General features: G+C 63.8%; 9 protein-coding genes across 9 annotated transcripts in view; 1 reads left to right on the forward strand and 8 right to left on the reverse strand.

The window, feature by feature from the left end:
• Positions 1-1,114: 1,114 nt before the first annotated feature.
• On the reverse strand, positions 1,115-3,194 carry F751_5788 (RNA-binding protein 5-A; the record flags this gene model as incomplete). Its single annotated transcript, XM_011404101.1, has 4 exons — positions 1,115-1,278; positions 1,772-2,315; positions 2,452-2,564; positions 2,777-3,194. 4 exons carry the CDS (start codon positions 3,192-3,194, stop codon positions 1,115-1,117), a joined length of 1,239 nt encoding a protein of 412 aa, XP_011402403.1.
• A 1,532-nt stretch (positions 3,195-4,726) lies between these two features.
• F751_5789 (Cob(I)yrinic acid a,c-diamide adenosyltransferase, mitochondrial) lies at positions 4,727-5,484 on the reverse strand (the record flags this gene model as incomplete). The annotated part of the gene is made up of 2 exons (XM_011404102.1): positions 4,727-5,116; positions 5,311-5,484. The coding sequence occupies 2 exons, from the start codon at positions 5,482-5,484 to the stop codon at positions 4,727-4,729; spliced, it is 564 nt and encodes a 187-aa protein (XP_011402404.1).
• Positions 5,485-7,860: 2,376 nt separating this feature from the next.
• F751_5790 (Sjoegren syndrome/scleroderma autoantigen 1) lies at positions 7,861-8,863 on the reverse strand (the record flags this gene model as incomplete). Its single annotated transcript, XM_011404103.1, has 3 exons — positions 7,861-8,290; positions 8,456-8,721; positions 8,834-8,863. 3 exons carry the CDS (start codon positions 8,861-8,863, stop codon positions 7,861-7,863), a joined length of 726 nt encoding a protein of 241 aa, XP_011402405.1.
• A 443-nt stretch (positions 8,864-9,306) lies between these two features.
• On the reverse strand, positions 9,307-10,454 carry F751_5791 (Nucleolar protein 12; the record flags this gene model as incomplete). The annotated part of the gene is made up of 3 exons (XM_011404104.1): positions 9,307-9,819; positions 10,077-10,182; positions 10,330-10,454. 3 exons carry the CDS (start codon positions 10,452-10,454, stop codon positions 9,307-9,309), a joined length of 744 nt encoding a protein of 247 aa, XP_011402406.1.
• A 255-nt stretch (positions 10,455-10,709) lies between these two features.
• On the reverse strand, positions 10,710-12,998 carry F751_5792 (putative polygalacturonase; the record flags this gene model as incomplete). Its single annotated transcript, XM_011404105.1, has 4 exons — positions 10,710-11,267; positions 11,569-12,126; positions 12,245-12,383; positions 12,952-12,998. 4 exons carry the CDS (start codon positions 12,996-12,998, stop codon positions 10,710-10,712), a joined length of 1,302 nt encoding a protein of 433 aa, XP_011402407.1.
• Positions 12,999-13,045: 47 nt separating this feature from the next.
• F751_5793 (Malate synthase) lies at positions 13,046-15,166 on the forward strand (the record flags this gene model as incomplete). The annotated part of the gene is made up of 4 exons (XM_011404106.1): positions 13,046-13,194; positions 13,308-13,395; positions 13,597-14,194; positions 14,367-15,166. The coding sequence occupies 4 exons, from the start codon at positions 13,046-13,048 to the stop codon at positions 15,164-15,166; spliced, it is 1,635 nt and encodes a 544-aa protein (XP_011402408.1).
• On the reverse strand, positions 13,560-13,724 carry F751_5794 (hypothetical protein; the record flags this gene model as incomplete). The annotated part of the gene is made up of 1 exon (XM_011404107.1): positions 13,560-13,724. One exon carries the CDS (start codon positions 13,722-13,724, stop codon positions 13,560-13,562), a length of 165 nt encoding a protein of 54 aa, XP_011402409.1.
• A 493-nt stretch (positions 15,167-15,659) lies between the features above and the next one.
• F751_5795 (hypothetical protein) lies at positions 15,660-17,270 on the reverse strand (the record flags this gene model as incomplete). The annotated part of the gene is made up of 5 exons (XM_011404108.1): positions 15,660-15,800; positions 15,998-16,084; positions 16,365-16,643; positions 16,846-17,031; positions 17,124-17,270. 5 exons carry the CDS (start codon positions 17,268-17,270, stop codon positions 15,660-15,662), a joined length of 840 nt encoding a protein of 279 aa, XP_011402410.1.
• A 442-nt stretch (positions 17,271-17,712) lies between these two features.
• F751_5796 (hypothetical protein) overlaps positions 17,713-18,740 on the reverse strand; it is a gene marked incomplete at both ends in the record, with an annotated part of 6,028 nt that continues 5,000 nt past the window's right edge. Inside the window, 2 exons of the mRNA XM_011404109.1 lie at positions 17,713-18,114; positions 18,502-18,654. Coding sequence (XP_011402411.1) covers positions 17,713-18,114; positions 18,502-18,654 — 555 coding nt within the window. The remainder of the gene's footprint in view (positions 18,115-18,501; positions 18,655-18,740) is intronic.

Raw genomic sequence — 18,740 nt, forward strand, 5'->3', positions numbered from 1 at the left:
TACTACGGGGCAAGGGCGGTGCATGCATGGATCATGGGCAGTTGGATGGGGGTGGAGCACGAGAAGGGTATAGGTGGCTGGACGGCACGGGAAGGTTGCGGGGGTGGAGTGCAGGGGTGACGGGCGCACAGAGCTCTGGGGTCGCATCGGGGTGGTGGTTGGTTCAGCAAGCCACATCATACCAGGGAAAAGGTAAAAGGGTCGCTGCAGGCGTTCTTCATTCTGTGGGTACGTGGAGGGGTCTTGGCAGCTACTGGATCACTGGAGGAGTTCTGGGCGAGATGGATGCAAATGCCTCGGGAGCCCAGTTCACTCCTCGAAGTCGAGGGGTCCCGGGAGGGGTTCATGAATGTAAGAGTCACGGCCCTGTACATAGTCTGCCTCATCCTCCTCCGTGTCCCAGTCTGCCATGGGGTCCTCCTGCAGGTGGCGTGCCTGGCTGGTCTGAGACGGAGGGCCAGGTACAGGCATCTTGTGGACGCTGGATCCACTGTGAGCACTGCCGAACAGCTGCCCCAAAGCCTGGGAGCTGCATGCACCCATTGGTGCACCATACCCTAATAACACACACCTGGCACCAAGAGGGAGAGCTGGACTGGTCCTGGGAGGGATATGGCGTGGCGGCTCGCTTCGAAGGGCCCAATATCCTGGCAGCGAGCTCATCCTCCAGCCCCTCCTCGTAGAGGGGTGGGAAGGGACGCAGGCAGGAGACGGCTTCGTCACCATCCTCATCTCCACTGCAGAGAGGCAGGTTGAGGGTACACGTAGAATGTGGAGCTTGAGACAGGGTTTCAAGCCTTCCTGTCGGGGTATAAACCCTTCCTTGCTCATCGCCAGAGATCACCTGGAATGGCTGTCATGGGCGCTGGGAGCGTGCATGAGCCTGACTCGCTTTGGAGCTGGGCCATCCACCGTGACACTGTCCGAGGGCCCAGGGGGCATTCTTTGGACGATGGGGGGGGTGATCACGGGCAGGTGGGCCACGGAGTCCAAGCCATGGCTTCCCATTGACCAATGGCTGGGGGAGGGATGGGCAGCATGCCATGGAGCTAGCAGATCTGCAATAGTGAAGGAGTGCGCATCGGGCTGATGATACGTCCTGCGACGCACCGGATTACATTAATATCGCTTTTTTATGCCACTTACCGACGCGCTGGGGGGTTCCCATGTCTTTCGCGGCCATTGCGATGTCATGAAAGTCGGCTGCCGGCGACTCGTGCCGTTCCATGCCGGGGTAGGAACTGGGACACTCCGGGAAGGCGTCTTGGTGCATGATCACTAGAGAGTGGTGCGTAATGTGCTCTTGGGTATCAGTTATTGATTCTGGTGGCTGTTTTTTGGGGATGCAAGTCCGCACATCACTCGTTCATGAAGGCGTGTGCTTTCAATATTCAAACAATCATGCTTTTCCATGCTTTCCGGCAGATGCGTAACAACAGACATGTGCGTGTGTTACGTAGCTGGGGTGCAGGCACCCCCTGCCCGCATAGTCATTGAAGCGCTCTCTGGGCCCACTTCCCACGATGGACGACCCCCTGCACCGCAGGTTTGGTCGCAGGGATGGGCGCAGGTGCGGACTTGGCTGCAGGTGGCCTGTGCGCGCTGGAGGCTGCCCGGGCCTTCTCGTCCTCACGCTGCTGCAGAGCGCGAGCCGCCTCAAACAACCCCTGAGCGTCGAGCTGCGGCGCGGCGCCGATCACGGCCGATCGTCTGGGCTGCTGTGTTTGAGCTGCACCAGGCCCTGGCCCCGATGCAGCCACAGTCGCAGCACCCGCAGCTCGCCGCCGCTCCTGCTCTATTGTCTCATGGGCGGCCGCCAGGCTGGCTTCCGCCGCGGAGCTCACGCCCGTGCTGGCCAAGCCAGGCTCCTGGTACGGCGCAAAGGCGCCGGTCTCGCCATCCAGGGTGCCCCACACCCCCAGGCTGGGGTGGCAGTACATGCCGGAGTTGGCATCGTAGTAGTACCCCGACCCGGGATCATACATGTAGCCGGAGGCGGGGTCGTACGCGAACCCCGGCGCCGCTGAGGGAGCCTGGCTCGCTTCTTCGGTGGTGGACCCATGCCCCCTTGCTTCCATGACGGCTGACGAGCCGGGCCCATCCCCTGGGCGCTCGCAATCCACGGCAACCGGAGCAGCAGCTGCCTCGGCATCGCCGGTCTCCTGCTCCTCAAAGCTGGCGGGCTCCCAGCTGGTGCCCTCCAGGACACCATTGGGTCCAAGCTCCACCTGCGCTGCCTCGCCCCCACGCAGTCCCTCCTCCGCAAACTCGATGGTCAGCGGCCCAAACTGTGCCTCCAGTGCCTCTGTGTGGGTCTGCGCCACGTCATGAAGAAGCAGGAGGCAGGGGTTATGGTGTGGCTGAGATGTACTTCCATCCCAGGATAGAAAAACAGTGGCATGAACTGCGACTCGTACGCGTAGACCGCCCAGGCAGGCCGCGTCGGCCCACCTGCACCGCAGCCAGCGCCTGGCTGGCCTCCTGGTGACTAGAGAATACCACAAAGGCGGAGTCGGCGGGAGCTGTGGGCCCACCTGGACCTCGCACGATGCGCACCTCCTTGACTGCGCACAGATGGAAGGGGGGGGGGATGTAGCCCCGATCTGTTTGTCCTGTGTTGTCGCTCATCAGCCTGCATCCCTGCAGAACACCATTGCCCGAGAGGCAGAGGCTGGGGCGTGCCGGCGAAGAGCGCTGGCAGCGACCTCATGCCTGCATTCCTGAGATCCTCCCGCACTTCCTGACGAGGGACTTGCCCACTGCCATCCACGCGCACCCTCTGCAACGGGCCGGAACACGGCTTGGAGGGCGGGCCCGTCCACGTGCCGGCTCAGGCCGGTGACTCGCAGCGTGCTCGACGCACGCTGCCTCACCTCCCGGGCGCCTGCCGCCTGCACGCCCTCGCGCGAGGAGGAGCAGACAAAGCAGGCCTGGCGCCTGCCAAAGTTGAGCGCCTGGCACCGACCGCAGACCCAGTCCTCCCTGGGTGTCTTCTGCGGAGGGGGCTCCCAGTGGGGGGGAGGCTGCTGCCGCCCATCTGCGGGCGGGGACCGCCGCGATCGCACTGCCTCGGAAAGGTATGGCTCGGCGTCCCGCCCATCGTCCAATCCAGCCTCCAGGCTCGCCTCATACCGGGTCCGGGAGTCGTTGGGGAGGTAGGCTCGGCGTCTACCGTCCTCCTCTCCTGCGCCCATGGCGGGGTGGAAGACCAGGGATGATGCCGGTGTACCACAGCACGTAGCAGCAAGATGGACACAAGGCTTCTCCATCACCAATGTGCTCAGCTCTAGGACTCACGTCGGCGCTCGCCCTCGTATCTGTCGTGCTGCCAGACTTGCTCAGGGCTCACCCGCCGACGCAGGTCCCGCCCAGGCTCGCGCTCGCGCCGCTCGGGGCTTCCAGACCTTTCCCGTTCGTCACGGCCATCTCGCCGGCCGCAGGAGCTTGCAGCTCTGTGGCGCACGCTTGAGTCGCTCCTGCTGCGATGCTCCTGGGTCAAGTTCTCCTCGTTGGTCTCGCGCCGATGCCGGTGGCGAAAGTTCTCCCTCGACTGTGTGGCCCACACAGTCGACTCCCCCTCTGGGGCCCGCCATTCCTCAGGAGGTGTCCATCGATCAGGCTCCCGCGCCCCACGAGACCTGTCCCGTCTTGCATGAGCATGCGGAGATGGGGGGCGCCTCCATCCATCCTCGCGTCTTGGAGAGTGCCTGTGATAAGGGTGATGGCAGGATTATCACGCTGGAGGGACAGGGGTGCGGGCAGGGTCTGGAGTGGCGAAATGGCGCTCTGCCAGAGCCTCATTGGCGCATGCAGCTGCTTGCCAGCATCACCTGCGCCTGCTCCTGCTCCGTGGCCGCGAGCGAGACCGCCTCCTCCTCCGCCTGTCTGTTGTTGGGTGGCGCAAGGGAAGTCAGGGCCCGGAAGAGTCATCACAACATGTGGGGCCGCAACACCCGGCGCCGCGCATTGTTGGAAACCTTGGGATCCTGAGGGGGAGCGACTGCGGTCGTGCATGGTGTGTCAGCGGCTTCAGCGGAACCTCATCGATGGCGCGGCTTGGGGGACGCCCACTCCGGTGCTGTGCTGTGCAGTCCCGCCGACAATGGGCACAGCTGACCGTCAGGGTGTGTGTAATAGTTGTCTGTTCCCTGCAAGAAACTTCGGTGTCGTGCCGGCCCTGCGTGCCATCGAATTTCTGAGTTCGCCACTTGAGCTCAAGCATGCTGATTTCGAGCGCGCGATGTCGACGTTGAAGGTTTACCGCTGCCCATCCCTCATCCCCTACACCTTGGACACAGTACGTGTGAAGCTTGTACTGTTCCCAATATGATTACACCCCTTCCGACAGTACTGAAGGGGTGGGCTGTAGATTGTGACAGTATGGACCAAAGGGCAGCATGTTTGCCAGAGTGGTTTGTGTCTAGACTGGACAGCCTACCACAACCCCAGAGCAGGGCGTTAATCATTGCTGCCCTCAACCTCAGCCGACAGACCATGGATGTCAACCCATCGACCCTGCTGCTCATCTGGCATGGGCCAGTGCGAGGAGGCGAGGCAGGTCCACCTCGCCAAGACCTCGGCTGCACCGGCGGGGTCTCGAAGACTGTCGGCGCTCCAGGCCAGCGGTCCCCTCTTGGTTACGGCGACACTCGGCGACGAAACGGCTCTACCATGGCCACAGCTGCCACACCCGCCTCGCCCCCTGCGCAGCCAATTCCAACCTTCCTCACGCGCCCTTCTTGTACACCGTCTCCTCCGCCCCCGCCCGCTTCGCGGCCAGCCGCGCGGCGGTGAACAGGTAGTCGCTGAGGCGGTTGAGGTACACCCCCACCGCCTCATCCGTGGCCCCAGCCCCCACCAGTGGGACCACGGCGCGCTCGGCGCGGCGGCACACGCTGCGCGCGAGGTGCAGAGCGGCGGCGGCGTGCCCGCCCGAGGGCAGGATGAAGTTGGTCAGCGGCGGCAGCTCGGCGCTGGCCTCGTCGATCCAGGCCTCCAGCAGGGGTGTGTGGGCGGGATCGAAGGCCGCCCGGCGCAGCTTGGCCTCGCTGGCGCTGGCCAGTGGCGTCGCCACCGCCGACCCGACGTCCAGCAGCCGGCTCTGGATGGTGGCGAGCTGTTGATTTGGATGTCACCATGGCTCGGTGTTAGGTTTGGTGTTGAAGAAGCTGTGCCATCAGGATGCCGGGGCGACTTGGGTAATGGCACATGTGGCAGCGGCCCCTCCAGACCCTCAACATGCTGGCAAGGCTTGGGATGCTGCCTTTGTTGCGTGTCGCACGCGACCGGGAAGAACACACCGTAGCGCACCTGGAGGGCCATGCTGGGGTCGAGGCCCCTGACATGCTCCCCTGCCACGCCGATGGCGGAGTTCAGCTCGTCGACGTCGCCCAGGGCCGCAAAGGTGGCATCATCCTTGGCACGACGCTCGCCGGTGTACAGCGATGACGTGCCCTTGTCTCCGGTCTTGGTGTAGATTTTCATGCTGGTGAAGGTTGGGGGCAGGGGTGAAGCACGGGAACCCATCTAGAATGACCATGGGCGGCGCATCCCATCACCGATCAGCCGTCAGCAATCTTCAATCGATCTCTTGATACCTGATGCCGGTGGAGTGGTAGGATCTGACGGCGAGGCTGGGTGCTGTCCTCCTGAACAAGCCGGTCGCCAACAGGGCCAGGCCAGACATGCAGGGGGGGGGCTGGGATCCTTGCAGGCGCTTGGCTGGCGATCGATGTGGGGAGAAGGTTCAACCTAAGCCTGAATGTGGATGGCCTCCCTGGTAGTATCGCATGGACGGCGAGGCTGTGTGGACCCGAATGCAAGGAATGCCGGACCCGCTCCATATCAGATTTCCCGACATGCCATGTCGTGCGTGCTGTCCCGCTGGCTGGCCATTTCGAAACTGCAAACTGAAGGATGCCGACGACCTCGCCAATCAACGGGGCCGGAATCCGAGGGGAACGCGTGATAGAGCAGCTCTGCAGAGTATCGCCCGTGAAGATGGCAGGCAGTGGAGCTCCTCGTGTCCTCATCAGCCCCAGTGAGTGGGGATGCGAGACTCGACAGCGCGTGGTGTGTGCCGATTCCCTTAGCTGACAGATCGCATGAATAAGTAAGACTCAGTGAACCCACGAAACTGCAACATAGAGCTGGAAGCCGCATGCGGTCATGGCGACGGAGCTCCCTGTTTCTTCACAATGTCGCATCCGGCAACAGGTGTGTGTCGTTGCCAATCATAATGCATGGCTCAGGCATCCCGCTGCAAAGATGGAAACTGCAGGCTGCAATCCATCATTATTGTTCCTGCAGGTGATGATGTCACGTACCTGGCCACTGCCAGCACCATCTGTGAGGTCAATGTGCACAAGCCAAGCTACACATCATGGTTTGTGGGCGACAGCGTGGTGGAAGGTACGCCCTGACAGCAATGATTGCAGCGTTGGCGAGCTAAGGGCATATGGGTTTTAACATGACCTTGAATACAGCAGGGTTCTCATCAAATATTCAGTCCCTGACTTGATGCCCACCCACAGATGGGTCAACCTACCTTGCAACGCCCATGGACCCGCTGTTTCTCATTCTGCCCGCCTTGGAGCGAGCCTGCACCCGAGGTTTCTGCGACACCGAAACCCTGCTTGAAGCCTCAGGGCTACCGCCCTGCTGTTTCTACATCCTTGCCAAGACTAACCTGGACAGTGTGTGTAGCTCCAAGGCCGTCATGGACCAGAAGTACTATCAGCTTGACGAGACAAAGGTAGGACGGAGAGATGTTGAGCTGTAATGGGGCACACATAGTAATTGATCCCTGCGTGTGTTGCACCTATGTCCATACCAAGCATCTCATCTGGACTAGGAAGGGGAGACTATGCTGTTGACCCCAATAATAATGTCAGGATCACCCTGCACTCTCATCACGTTCCACCAACCACATCCTCCTCATAGACCCTGAAATGGCTGAAGACCAAGGTCGAAAACACCAAGAATGGACTGCGATCCCTCAGGTATGGGGGCCAAACTCCTGCATGCCGTCGACGCGAGTGTGAAGGGCCGACGAGCGCAGGTTCCATTGTTTGCCATAGGCCTCCGATGCTGCAGCCTGTGCTCACGTCAACTGATCGAATTGAGAGTTACACGCTGCAGGAATCCAGAAGCTCACATCCGAAACCCCTGCATAGCACCCACAGATCCCTTGGCTGGGCTGATGCGGAGGAGGGGGTGCTCCTGCCGTATGCTGTGGGCCTAGTGTGTGAGTATCTTCCTCCCCACCGTGTGGAGAGTCTACGAACTTATTTGAATGTTGGGATGGAGCCAGCCAGCCCTGCTGTGGCAGGCATGCCCTATCCAGTATCTGAGGTCGACACCCAGCCAAAAAGGAAAAAGGTGAGCTGCTTGGGGCGGTATCCTGTTGGATGCATTCAGATGGGGACAGTGCCTGCACGAGTTCTATGTGGAACAGAGAGTACCTTCATCGTCTCCATTTGGGGCTCATTGCCCTCCCTCCCTTGCTTCTTCAGTTGACCCCGGCGGAGGCAGCTAAGCTGAAGGCAGCTGAGTCACGACAGCTGAACAAGGCAGCAAAAGCAGCAAAGGAGGCAGCAGGCACGAGAAAACTGTCTGGTTTCTTCAAGCCCAGGGCAGGCACCAACCAGAGTGCATGATTGCAGCTCCAGCTCGTCTCACTGATGTGTTTTGCTTTGCTCCTCAGATCAAGCATGGTATGTGACAGCATATTGGGATCTTGAGAAAGCAGACCTACATTTCACATTCAGAATATATATTATGAAACATGATTTGCCACAATCCCGCACAGAGGTGACTTGGGCAAACCGAAGTGATGGTAATGACCCTTTGCATCACCACCTAGCACCCTCTCAGGGCCGTCAGGGCTTGCGCAGCAGCCTGGATGATGTGCAGCTGCGCCTCCACCCGGTCCTCCCCGCTCAGCAGGTGCGTCGCCTGCGCCATTTGCCGGAGCACCGCCGCCTTGGCGTCTGCTATGATGACGCCAGCTTCGAGCTGGCTGCCGGTGTCCGGTAGCGAGGCATGAGCAGGGGCCGCTTGGTCGTCCCGCGCCGCCGCTGCTGCTTCAGGGGAGCCAAGGGGTGGGAGGGCGCCGCTCCCAGACTGGTCGGACGTGGTACTCGCCTCGCCAATCTGCTCGGCGGCGGCAGGCGGACGAGCAGCCGGGCCAGACTGCGTTGGCTGCGCCTCGCTTCCCAGGCGGACCGGCATCTTGCAGGAGACGCAGAACACCTGGCGCTCCCGGCTCCTGACCAGCACCGTCGAGCAGCTGCAAGGGGAGGGAGGGGCATCGTTGAGGGAATGGTAATCTACTGCCGAGGCTTCATCCGCGCAACAAGGTTGCCAGCCCCATGCACCGCCATGCCTGTACCCAGCAAAGGCTGACTACACTCGCAGTGGCTCCCCATCCAGCCCACACCCGCCGCCCGCTCACATCGGACACGACTGGCCCAGCAGCGTCCAGCCATGGAGCATGCGGTCCGCCAGGCTCTGTGAGATCTCCTGCTCCCGCTCGTCCTCGGCGGCACGCTGAATGCGCTGGGCCAGGGTGGGGCCCTGGAGCACCGACCCCGGGCTGCTCAGGTCTTCGGAGATCTCAGCCTGCAAGCCCGGTCCTGGTGCAGGTGCGGCCTGCGCCGGCCTGGCCTCACAGGTGACGCACACGGTGTCCTCAGAGTTTGGCTTCCTCATCAGAGGGGTCTGCGCGGGAGTTGTGCAGATGTCATGAAGATGAGCTCTGGTAGCCAGGGGTGCCGTCCTGGAACTCTTGACCCTGTGTAGCAACCAAGCCTCTCCTCTGATGGCTACCCACCCCGCAGTGCTCGCAGCCGTCGGCCAGCATGGCCCAACCTTGGAGCAGGAGACTTCCCATGCTCGCTGAGGTGTTGGATCGGTCTGTGGGGGAGCTCACGTCCATCGCTGGTTGGCCCATGGGTGGTCACAAGGGTAGGGGTCCCCCGCGGCGATGTCAGCGAAAAGATGGTCGATGAGCAGCTCAAAGTAAGTACTGCGATTCAAGAATTTACCAGAGTACTTGCAGCCGCGCTTGCTCGTGCAGAGCCTCGCGGGTCCGAAAAGTCAAATCGCGCGCCAGACGACGGAGTGGTTTTTTGGGTGCGCCATGCTTGCTGCAGGTCCAAAGCAAGCATCAATTCCCAAATCAGGAAAGCTTGTCACGTGCACTGAAATCCACATTAGAAGCGTGTAGCAGCACATGTAAGAAACCGCGCAATGTTACACGTGAATGCCAGGAGGTGCAAAGAATGAGACGGGTGCAGGGGTCCCTCATCGCTTGCCCCTGCTCTTACTGGGCGCAGGTTTCCCTCCCTTTCCCCCCTTCTTCCCGCCCGCCTCCTTGGCCTCCGCCTTGCGCCCGCCCTTGCCGCCTGTCTTGGGGCCCGGCTGCTTGAAGCCCCCGGCACTCCGCTTGCCCTCCAGCTTTAGCTTGGTCCGCGCTATCGCACGCAGGGTGGCCTTGGACACGTGCGTCCGAACGCGCGCCGGCTCCCCTCCCCCGCCGTTGCCGCCGCCACTCTGCACTGCGGACTTTTTAGCCCTGGCGACTCCAGGCCCTGGCCACTCGCCCAGGTCGCGGTCGTCATCGTCGTCATTGGGCCCCGGCCCCGCCTGCTCCTCGTCGCTGCTGTTCAGGTCGATGGCAGACACCGTCACCCGGCTCTCCACCGCCCCGTGGCTGAAGACATGCACCCTGCGCTCCACGTCCTCCGCCAGGGAAGGCGCCGCCGGATCCAGGTCGGGGCCCAGGGTGGAGTACCGCTCCTTCAGCGCCTCGCGACGCTAGAGTGGAGGAGGGAAACGGGGAGGGTGTGAGGGCTCGGCACGAGCGTGGCACACCTGGAAGCCGCAGACGCCCCGCCAGTGGAGTATAGGGGATGGTCGCATGCGTCGCAGCCGTCCTCCAACTGGGGCGGGGTATTTTCTGCTCAGCCAGCTTCCCCAGGCTTGCGGCATAGACCCGGTGATCCCATCCCCTGTCATAGCCATGCCATAAGTGTACGGCAACCCTGGCTCCTTGAACCCCTTTCCAAACTCACATCAGCGCGCTCCTCCAGGCGCTGCTGTTTCAGTTCCTTCTCGACCCTGGCAACGGCATCCTTGCGCCGCTGCTGCTTCCGCTTGTGGAACCCGTTCAAGTACTCCCTGTGGTGGCGAGGGATATATTAGAAGGCTGGATAGAGTTCCGCACTACCAGATGCCTGCATACTGTGGACACCAAAACCCACTTGGCGGAGCCTGACCACACAAGGACAGGCCCTGCAAGCTGACAGCATCCGCTGGGCGACACACTTGTGGTCCTGGGGGTCGAACACGACGGACAGGGCCTTGTTCCGCTGCGCGCGTTTGGCTACATGCACGGGCGCCTTGGTCGGTCCTCGGGGAACGAGCAGACCGTCCGTCTCCTTCTCGCCCATGCTCTGCCGCCCTCTTCCTCCGGCAGCACTGCCCGTCGCCGAGTGTCAACGACCTGAAAGGTGCAAACAGCGGACTCACCGCAGGACGACTGCGTATATTGATAAGGTCGAGGGCATAAATTGACGTATGTATGCAGTCGACCCGAGGAGCAAGCGCACCGTTTATCACCTTGCATGAATGTCGTGCCGACACATTGTCAGGGCGCGCGCGCTCGCCCGCTGGCTTCTCCTGGCCTGGAGTCCTGATTCAACATTTTACACTGCATCCCCGTTCACAGTGGTCAGCAGACTCGGTGCGTCGCACCACCCGGTAACGTGCACATCCTGCAGCTCGGATCTTCCCCCCTGAGACTGCAGGAGCGGGCTCCCCCAGTCGGGGCGCAGGGGCCGCAGGTACTCGACCGCAGAATCCCGCACGGCCACCGCCGCCCCCTCGGTCACGAACAGGGCATGTGAGGTGGTCCCTGGCACCACGCCGCGGTCGCTGGGCCGGAAGTCCAGCCCCGCGTACGGCCAGCCGGAGCGCCAGGCCATGGTCAGGTGCGCTTGGCTGATGCGCAGGTCGCTGACACGCCCCGCCACAAACACCCCCGTCTCGGACCGCGCCTGCACGCGCTCCACGCTCACGCCCCTCACCCTGCCCAAGGGGCCCCCTGCCACGCGAGGGACGGCGGTGACGTGCAGCGCCTCCCCGCCCCCCCACCAGCTGGGGTGGTAGTGGCGGGCGTGCAGGCCAATGTCCCGGAAGGCGATGCGCTCAACGCTGCCCTCGTCCCGCAACTGGATGGCCAGGCCTCGGTGGGAGGGCAGGATCTGTTGCACGTGAGCGGGGAGGCGGTGGGTTGGGATCATGGTCAGATCGGCCAAGGCTGGGCAGGTCCAGGGGGTCGTCCCCTAGAGGGGCTGGCGGGTCGTGGGGTCTGATGGGTGAGGGGCGGCTGGATTCCCAGGGACACATTCGGTCGCGCTTGGCCATGCACCCTGAGGTGATGCACAGAGTCCACTCTCCTTGCCACATGAGTCGACCACCCGGGGTCCGCCACCCCATGCGCAGCACCCTTCCCACCTCGTTCCCCGCTCCCACCTTCCCTACAGCCCACCCTCACGCCCACACCGTGAGGTCACCGAAGGTCACGTCGCTGATGTCGGCCCGGGTCTCGCTCCCAACCTTGACGGCGGCGGAGCGGGAGCGCAGCGTGCAGTTTGTGACGCTGACGCGGCGCGTGGGACGCCCCGGCGTACACGCCTTGAGGCACACTGCGTCGTCGGCGGTGAGCACGGTGCAGCCCCGCACGTCCACGTCCCAGGAGCCGTCCACATCCACGCCGTCGGCGTTGGCCACGCCCCACTCGCTGTGGATGTCCAGGCCGTCCAGCGCGACGTGCACGCTGTGCCTGACATGCAGGGCCCAGTACACGGGGTCGCGCAGGGCCAGGCCCCGCACGCTGACCTGGCGGGAGTCCAGCACCCCCAGCAGCCGGGGGCGGCACTCGCTGGGCACGGGGCAGGAGGGGTCAGCCCAGTCCACCAGCGCTCGGCGCCCGGGCGCGCGAACCTTGTCCCAGGCGCGGGCGTCCCCGTCCAGGGTGCCGCCGCCGCGCAGGCTGCATCCGGTGCAGTTGCGCAGGGCGATCAGGTACCAGTCTGGCTGGGTGGGGCCGTAGTCCGAGCGCTGCTCGAAGGGAAATGGGGGGGGGGTGCCTGAGCTCTGCGCCCATGGGAAGGGGGGGAACACCACATGAAACAACAAATCCATGGACCATGTCAATCTCACCCCAGAACCCGCCCACCTTGTGGCTGGCCAGCAATCGCACGCCCCGCGGGATGACGATGTCGATCGATCCATGAGCGACCAGCCCCCCTGCCAGGAAGGTGCCGGGCCGGTCCAAGACCAGCTGCCCCCCCTTGGGCACAGTCGTCCAGCCCCGCCTGGAGGGCTGGGGCGCTGGATGACCTGCCAGTGGGGTCCAGGCCAGGGTAGCCAGATGCCAGGCAGATCCGGCCTGCTTGCGAGCGCGTGGACGTGTACAGGACGACGAGGTAGAGAGTCAGGATCCGAGGACCCATGCTGACACTGAGGCCGTGGGCGCGGGCGCGGCGGACTTTCGTAAACCTTGCGGACGTGCTGGGCACCGACAGGAAAGGCAGGCCCCAGGGTTACTCATGCCACGCGATGAAAATCATGTACTCATAAACTGAAGACTGAATGTAGATCGATGCATATTCGAATTGTTTGCTCAAGGTCGATACTTTCCCAGCTCCATCTACAGCGGTATCGTCGCGGGGATACTCCCCACAGCAGGCTACACACTTCCCAGCTGAGAGCGAGCGCAAGGTCAGTGAGACCTCAGAATTACGGCTCGATACCTTCTAGACCCATAATACATCTTGTACAAGGAAAAATGCCGGGACTGGACGTCAGAAGCTCGACCCAGCAGGTGAGCGGGAGGGCATCGTAGGGGTGTGTCATCGAAGCCGGAGAGTAGTCATGCCGCACAGCGGCACCTCGCGGGGCGCGGCATCGGAACCAAGATCGCGAGCCATGCATCCGCTTAAGCCTGGCCTTCGACCTTTTTCAGGCCAACGGAAAGATGTATGCCCAGAAGGCATCGAGCGAGGGCTCCTACACCACCCCCGAGGGCGTGACGGTGTTGGGAGCATACAAGCCGGAGTTCGAGTCCATCCTGACCGAGGATGCACTGTCCTTCGTGGCGTCCCTGGCCCGCAAATACTCCTCCAGGTATGTAGAATGGTTTCCTGGCGGATCTTCGATCTGGTTACCCTGTCTTTGATTGTCGGAAAACCCTGCCAGTCGCTTGGACAGACACCAACATCAGCTGACGCACACCGCAGGGTCACAGAGCTGCTGGCTCGCCGCAAGAGCATCCAGGCCGCCTTCGATGCCGGAGCAAAGCCCAAATTTTTCGCCGAGACCCAACATGTAGGTTCATCAGGATTGATTGTGGTTGGACGAGGTGGCATCTTCATTTGGAAAAAGGGGGGAAGAAGTCTATTTGGTCATGACATGTTGAAGGCCTGCCACCCCATCAAGGACCATGTTGGGAACCTGACACGCAAGTAGTGCCTGCAGCTGGATTTCCCCTGTTACCAACTACCCCCACCTATCATAACCCCCTCGTAGGTGCGGGACGGCGATTGGCGCGTGGGCCCCCTGCCCGCCGACTTCCTGGACCGGCGCGTGGAGATCACAGGCCCCACCGACCGCAAGATGGTGATCAACGCCCTGAACTCCGGCGCCAGCGTGTACATGCCCGACTTTGAGGACTCCAACTGCCCCACCTGGGACAATATGGTGCGCGGTCAGGTGAACCTGCGCGACGCCGTGCGCCGCACCATCACCCACACCGACCCCCGCTCCGGCAAGCACTATGCACTCAAGGAGGAGGTGGCGGTGCTCACCGTGCGACCGCGCGGCTGGCACCTGTGGGAGCACCACGTCATGGTGGACGGCGCCCCTGTCCCCGGCGCCCTCTTTGATTTCGGCCTCTACTTCTTCCACAACGCGCACCGCCTGCTGGAGAACGGGTCGGGCCCCTACTTCTACCTGCCCAAGATGGAGCACTACCTGGAGTGCCGGCTGTGGAACGAGGTCTTCGTCACCGCGCAGGCGGCGCTGGGCATCCCGCGCGGCACCATCAAGGCCACCTGCCTGATCGAGACGCTGCCCGCCGCATTCCAGATGGACGAGTTCCTGTACGAGCTCCGCGAGCACTCGGCAGGTGGGACTAGGTTTGTGTTTTCTTTCTCCCCGGGGTGGGATGTTCGTAACTCCCCACCTTGTGCAAGCTGGACAGAGCAGAGTCGCTCTGGACTCAGATCCTGGCCGAGTGTCCTCTCACCCCGTGGACTCCAAGCCCTCACCTCACCCCACCCACCCCCTCCTCCTCCCAGGGCTGAACTGCGGGCGGTGGGACTACATGTTCTCCTTTATCAAGACGATGCGCAACGACCCCTCCCGCGTCATGCCCAACCGCTCCATGCTGACCATGGAGATGCCCTTCATGCGGGCCTACACCCTGCTGGTCATCAAGACCTGTCACCGGCGCGGCGCCTTTGCCATCGGCGGCATGTCGGCGGCCATCCCCATCAAGGACGACCCCGCGCGCAACGCGGCGGTCATGGACAAGGTCCGCGCCGACAAGCTGCGCGAGGTGTGCGACGGGCACGACGGCTCCTGGGTGGCGCACCCGGGCCTCATCCCCATCGCGCGTGAGGTCTTTGACGCGCACATGCCGGGGCCCAACCAGATCCACCGCCAGCGGGAGGACGTGGAGGTGACCGCGGCGGAGCTGCTGGCCGTCCCGGAGGGTCCGCGCACGCGCGCCGAGATGCGTCAGAATGTGGCGGTGACCATCGGCTACCTTGCGGCCTGGCTGGGCGGAAACGGCTGCGTCCCGTTGCACAACCTGATGGAGGACGCCGCCACGGCGGAGATCAGCCGCGCCCAGGTCTGGCAGTGGCTGCGGTGGGGGGCCACGCTGGAGAACGGCGCGCCGCTGACCGCCGCCGACGTGCGCGAGGCGGTGGACGAGGAGTTTGCCGCGCTGGAGGCGCGGCTGGGGCGCCACGTCGTGGCCGCGGGGGAGTACCTGGACGCCGCCTTCCTCACCAAGATGATGACCTGCGGTCGCGAGCTGCACGACTTCCTGACCCTGCCGGCCCAGGACATCCTGCTGGCCATGGGCAACTAGAGCGGTGGAGCCGTGGAGCGAGGGAGTCGCCGTGGAGCTGGATGGAGGGGGTGCCTTCCTTTGGGCAGCTGCAGCCCCTGCCATGGCAAGGGTTGGACAGGAGGACGACGCTGCGGGAGGATGGGGTCCCAGCATTGTAGCTGTCGGCACCATCGACACAGTTGGCACGCCCCCCCCCCCCCTCCCCCCTTCCCCCCCGAGGAATACATGTCTGAAAATACCTCCCCCAGATCCTGACCTGCAACATGCCACCAGCCGCATCCTTTTCCCCTTTGCCAAGGAATCCCACCAGTTTTTTTGGCACGTGGTGCCGTCACTACTTGCACCCACCATGTCTCGCTTGCCTCCTGCCTGCCAGGGAACAACCCCAGCACCCTTGGGGACACGATCCTCTGGTCCCTTTGCCTGGTGATTCAAATGTACACACCCCGCACCCACGATCATCAATGGCTGAGCATCAAACAGCGCGGCAAACAAGCAAGGTCTCTTGTCATCAGTCGTGGTGGTGGGACCCCGACCCGGGCTTGACGCTGGGGAGGTGGGTGGGGGTGTCGATGATGTGCAGGCAGGTCAGGCCCACAGCAACAGCCATCCCAATCACGATCAGGACGATGAAGCCCTCAAAGTACAGCGTCTGCAGCAATGGCAGGAAGAAAGGGGGGGGAGGGTGTGGAAAGGAGGTATGGTGTGATGCGGAGGGCTATGCCGCCGGCGACCCCTTGGTGTATTGCGCGGCCTGCTGTCCCTGTGCCTCAATGACTCATCATCACACCACACTGAATTCCACCAGACCCCAGCACTCGCCTGTCGCTGGCAGGTGGCGTCGCACACTGTATAGTTCTTGGTGCCCTCCCGTCGCGCGTACTTGTCAAAGCCGAGGCTGGGAGCGGAGACGTACTGGGCCTGCAGGCGGCGCCGCTGGGAGAAAGGGTGGCATGGGAGGATGGTCAGGGCAACGCATGGGCGATGGGTGGGTGTGCAACCTATGCCGCCAACGTGGCACTGGATCGCCTTCCCACCAGGGCTGGCCGAGTCCCAGCACACAGCCTCGTACGAGATTCCCAAACAGGAATCAGTCTGGCTTTCAGAGAAACCATTGACCAACTGACAGAGACTGAATCATCGCAACCCCCTGTGCAACACCACTCAACCCACACCCACCTCACCACACCCCCCTTTCTACACCATTTCCCGTCACCTGGGCAGCCACCTCGCCGGCGGGGAGCTCGACCACCAGCATGAGGGGCTGGCTCTCGGCAGACAGCCGGACCACCTCGTTCAGCAAGGCGGGCTGCTCGGCTTCCTCCCCGGCACAGACCACCACGACATCGCCCGAGGCCGGCGCGGCCAGCAGGCGCTGGAGCTCGGCCGTGGTGGCTGGGGCGCCAGGGGCTAGACCCTGACACGATCCCACTACATGCGCGCGGCGCTGGCCGGCCAGGATCTGCAGAGCGTCGAAGATCACGCCCTCGCCACCCTGCGACGTGGTCGAGGGGAGTTGACTTAAGTGCGAGATGGTGCAGACCAGGTTGAGGGAACTGGAAGTATGGAGCCATGGCTCCTTGCCCTGCCTGGCTGTGCGGGATGGCGAGGCCAGGACAGAGACCGAGATGGCAGGATGCAAGACATCACACATGTGTCCCCTCCCCCGCCCCGCCCCCATCTATCCTGGCACTCACGGCATGGGAAGCGCTGGGGAGCTGCTTCCAGCCCTCTGCACTATCGAGGCGGGGCTGCAGGGTGGCCTCCAGGCCGGAGTCACGGCTGTGACTGACATACAGGATGATGGGGGTGTCCTTGCCCAGGGGCCCGTCGCTGCGTCCGGTGCTCAGCAAGGCCTGCAGCGCCTCCAGCGTCGTCACAGCCTGCGGTTAGGGATGCATGTTTATTCTAAGAAGTCATGGGCTCGACATGCAGCCGGTTCGTGGTCATGCAGCGGCCCTTGAGCGACTCGCACCTCCTGGTCCACCCCCACGCTGGCGAAGGCAGCCTTGGGTCCCCACGCTGAGATAGGGGTGGGCACCGCGCCCATTGCCGCGACTGCCAGGAGGACCACTCCTAGTACACCGAGCGCGGCCGCCCTGCCTGTGCTCCCGTTGCGCATCGCGCCCGGTTTGGACCTCACAGGGTTTGCCAGGGGGCAGTGGATCGTGGGGCCCGACTCCTGGCTCTGATGCGTCGAGAACTTTGAAAGGGATAGATCAAAGGGTTGAACTCGTTGAGTGCGAATCAACGGGTGATCGCTCCCCTAAGGGCCAGGGTCCCAGGGGCGCGATTCTAAAGGTTCGGCATCGCGCCCCGGCTTGGCAATGTGTGCGTGCCCCTAGCACCACTGGGCCACATGCCTGCCACCCCCTCAACCCCTCATCTTCATCCTTGAATTCCCGCAGGTTGCCCCCACCCCGACTCTTTTCCTGCAGGCAGGATGGTCACGGATAACAACAGGGTGGTGTTGAGCGTCAGGCCCGTGGGCGCAGGCCTCCGCCGGCAGTGCCATGCGTCCACTCCGACCAACCGAGCCCGTCTGGCAGAGCCCAATTCCAAGGTCACGAGGCGCGGTGGCGTATGTCCTTCATGGTGCTCTTCACGCGCGCGTACAGCCGCGTCTCCAGGCGCGTGAGCTTGCTGGCAAAGGACATGGACTTCTCCTGGGACTTCACCAGCTGGCGGCGCAGCTTGACCAGCGCCTCCTGGCCCTCGGCCCACACCAGCTTGGTCTGCACCAGGTCCCCCGCCAGGCGGTCGTGCTCCTCGCGGAACAGCGCGTTGACGTCCGCGCGGTTGCGCGCCGCCAGCAGGTCTCGCTCCAGCGCCTCCAGCCGCCCGCGCAGCTCGCCCTCATTGCCGGTGCGCAGCGCGGTGACCTGCGCCCGCAGCTCCGACAGGCGGGTGGCCAGCTCGCCGCGCTCCGCCTGCGCCTCGGCCAGCCCCGTCACCGCCGAGGCCAGCTCCGCGGTGGAGAAGGCGGCCAGCTCGCGGGCGGCCGCCGCGTCCTGGGCGGCCTCCGCGGCGCCGCCGTCGTGCCCGTGCGCATCTCCTCGCCCCTGACCCAGGCCGGCGCCCAGGGACCCGGCGCGGGGGCCCGCGGCGATGAGCGCGGCCTGCATCTCCTCCAGCGCCGCCAGCTGCGCCTCCCGCGCCGCCACGCGCTGATTCGGGGTTTGGAGGTCGGGGTTGGATGGCGAAGCGTGTGGTGGCCCAGGGGTGTCCAGGGGTCGGCAACCCCCGCATGGGAGCCTCCCATCGGGGCTGCCCATGCACGACCTGCATGAGTGAGCGCGACATGATCACCCAAGCCCCCACCCCCCCAAAACCCACCAACAGCCCCAGCTCACGTCCTGGGCCAGGGCGAGCACGGCCTGCTGCGCGGCGAACTGGGTCTCCACGTCGCGCAGCCGGCTCTCCAGCCCGTCGCGCTCCGCGGTCAAGCCCGCCATGGCTGCCGACAGCGCGGTCAGCTCCGAGTTCATGGTCTCCAGCGCCAGGCTCTGGTGCGGGCTGGTGGCGGAGGGCGAGGCGTCCCCGCCGCCGCCGCGGGGCGGGGGTCCCGCCGCCGCCGCGCGCAGCGGGGACA

This window comes from Auxenochlorella protothecoides (genome assembly GCF_000733215.1).
Source record: "Auxenochlorella protothecoides strain 0710 unplaced genomic scaffold scaffold7, whole genome shotgun sequence".
Lineage (NCBI taxonomy): Eukaryota > Viridiplantae > Chlorophyta > Trebouxiophyceae > Chlorellales > Chlorellaceae > Auxenochlorella > Auxenochlorella protothecoides.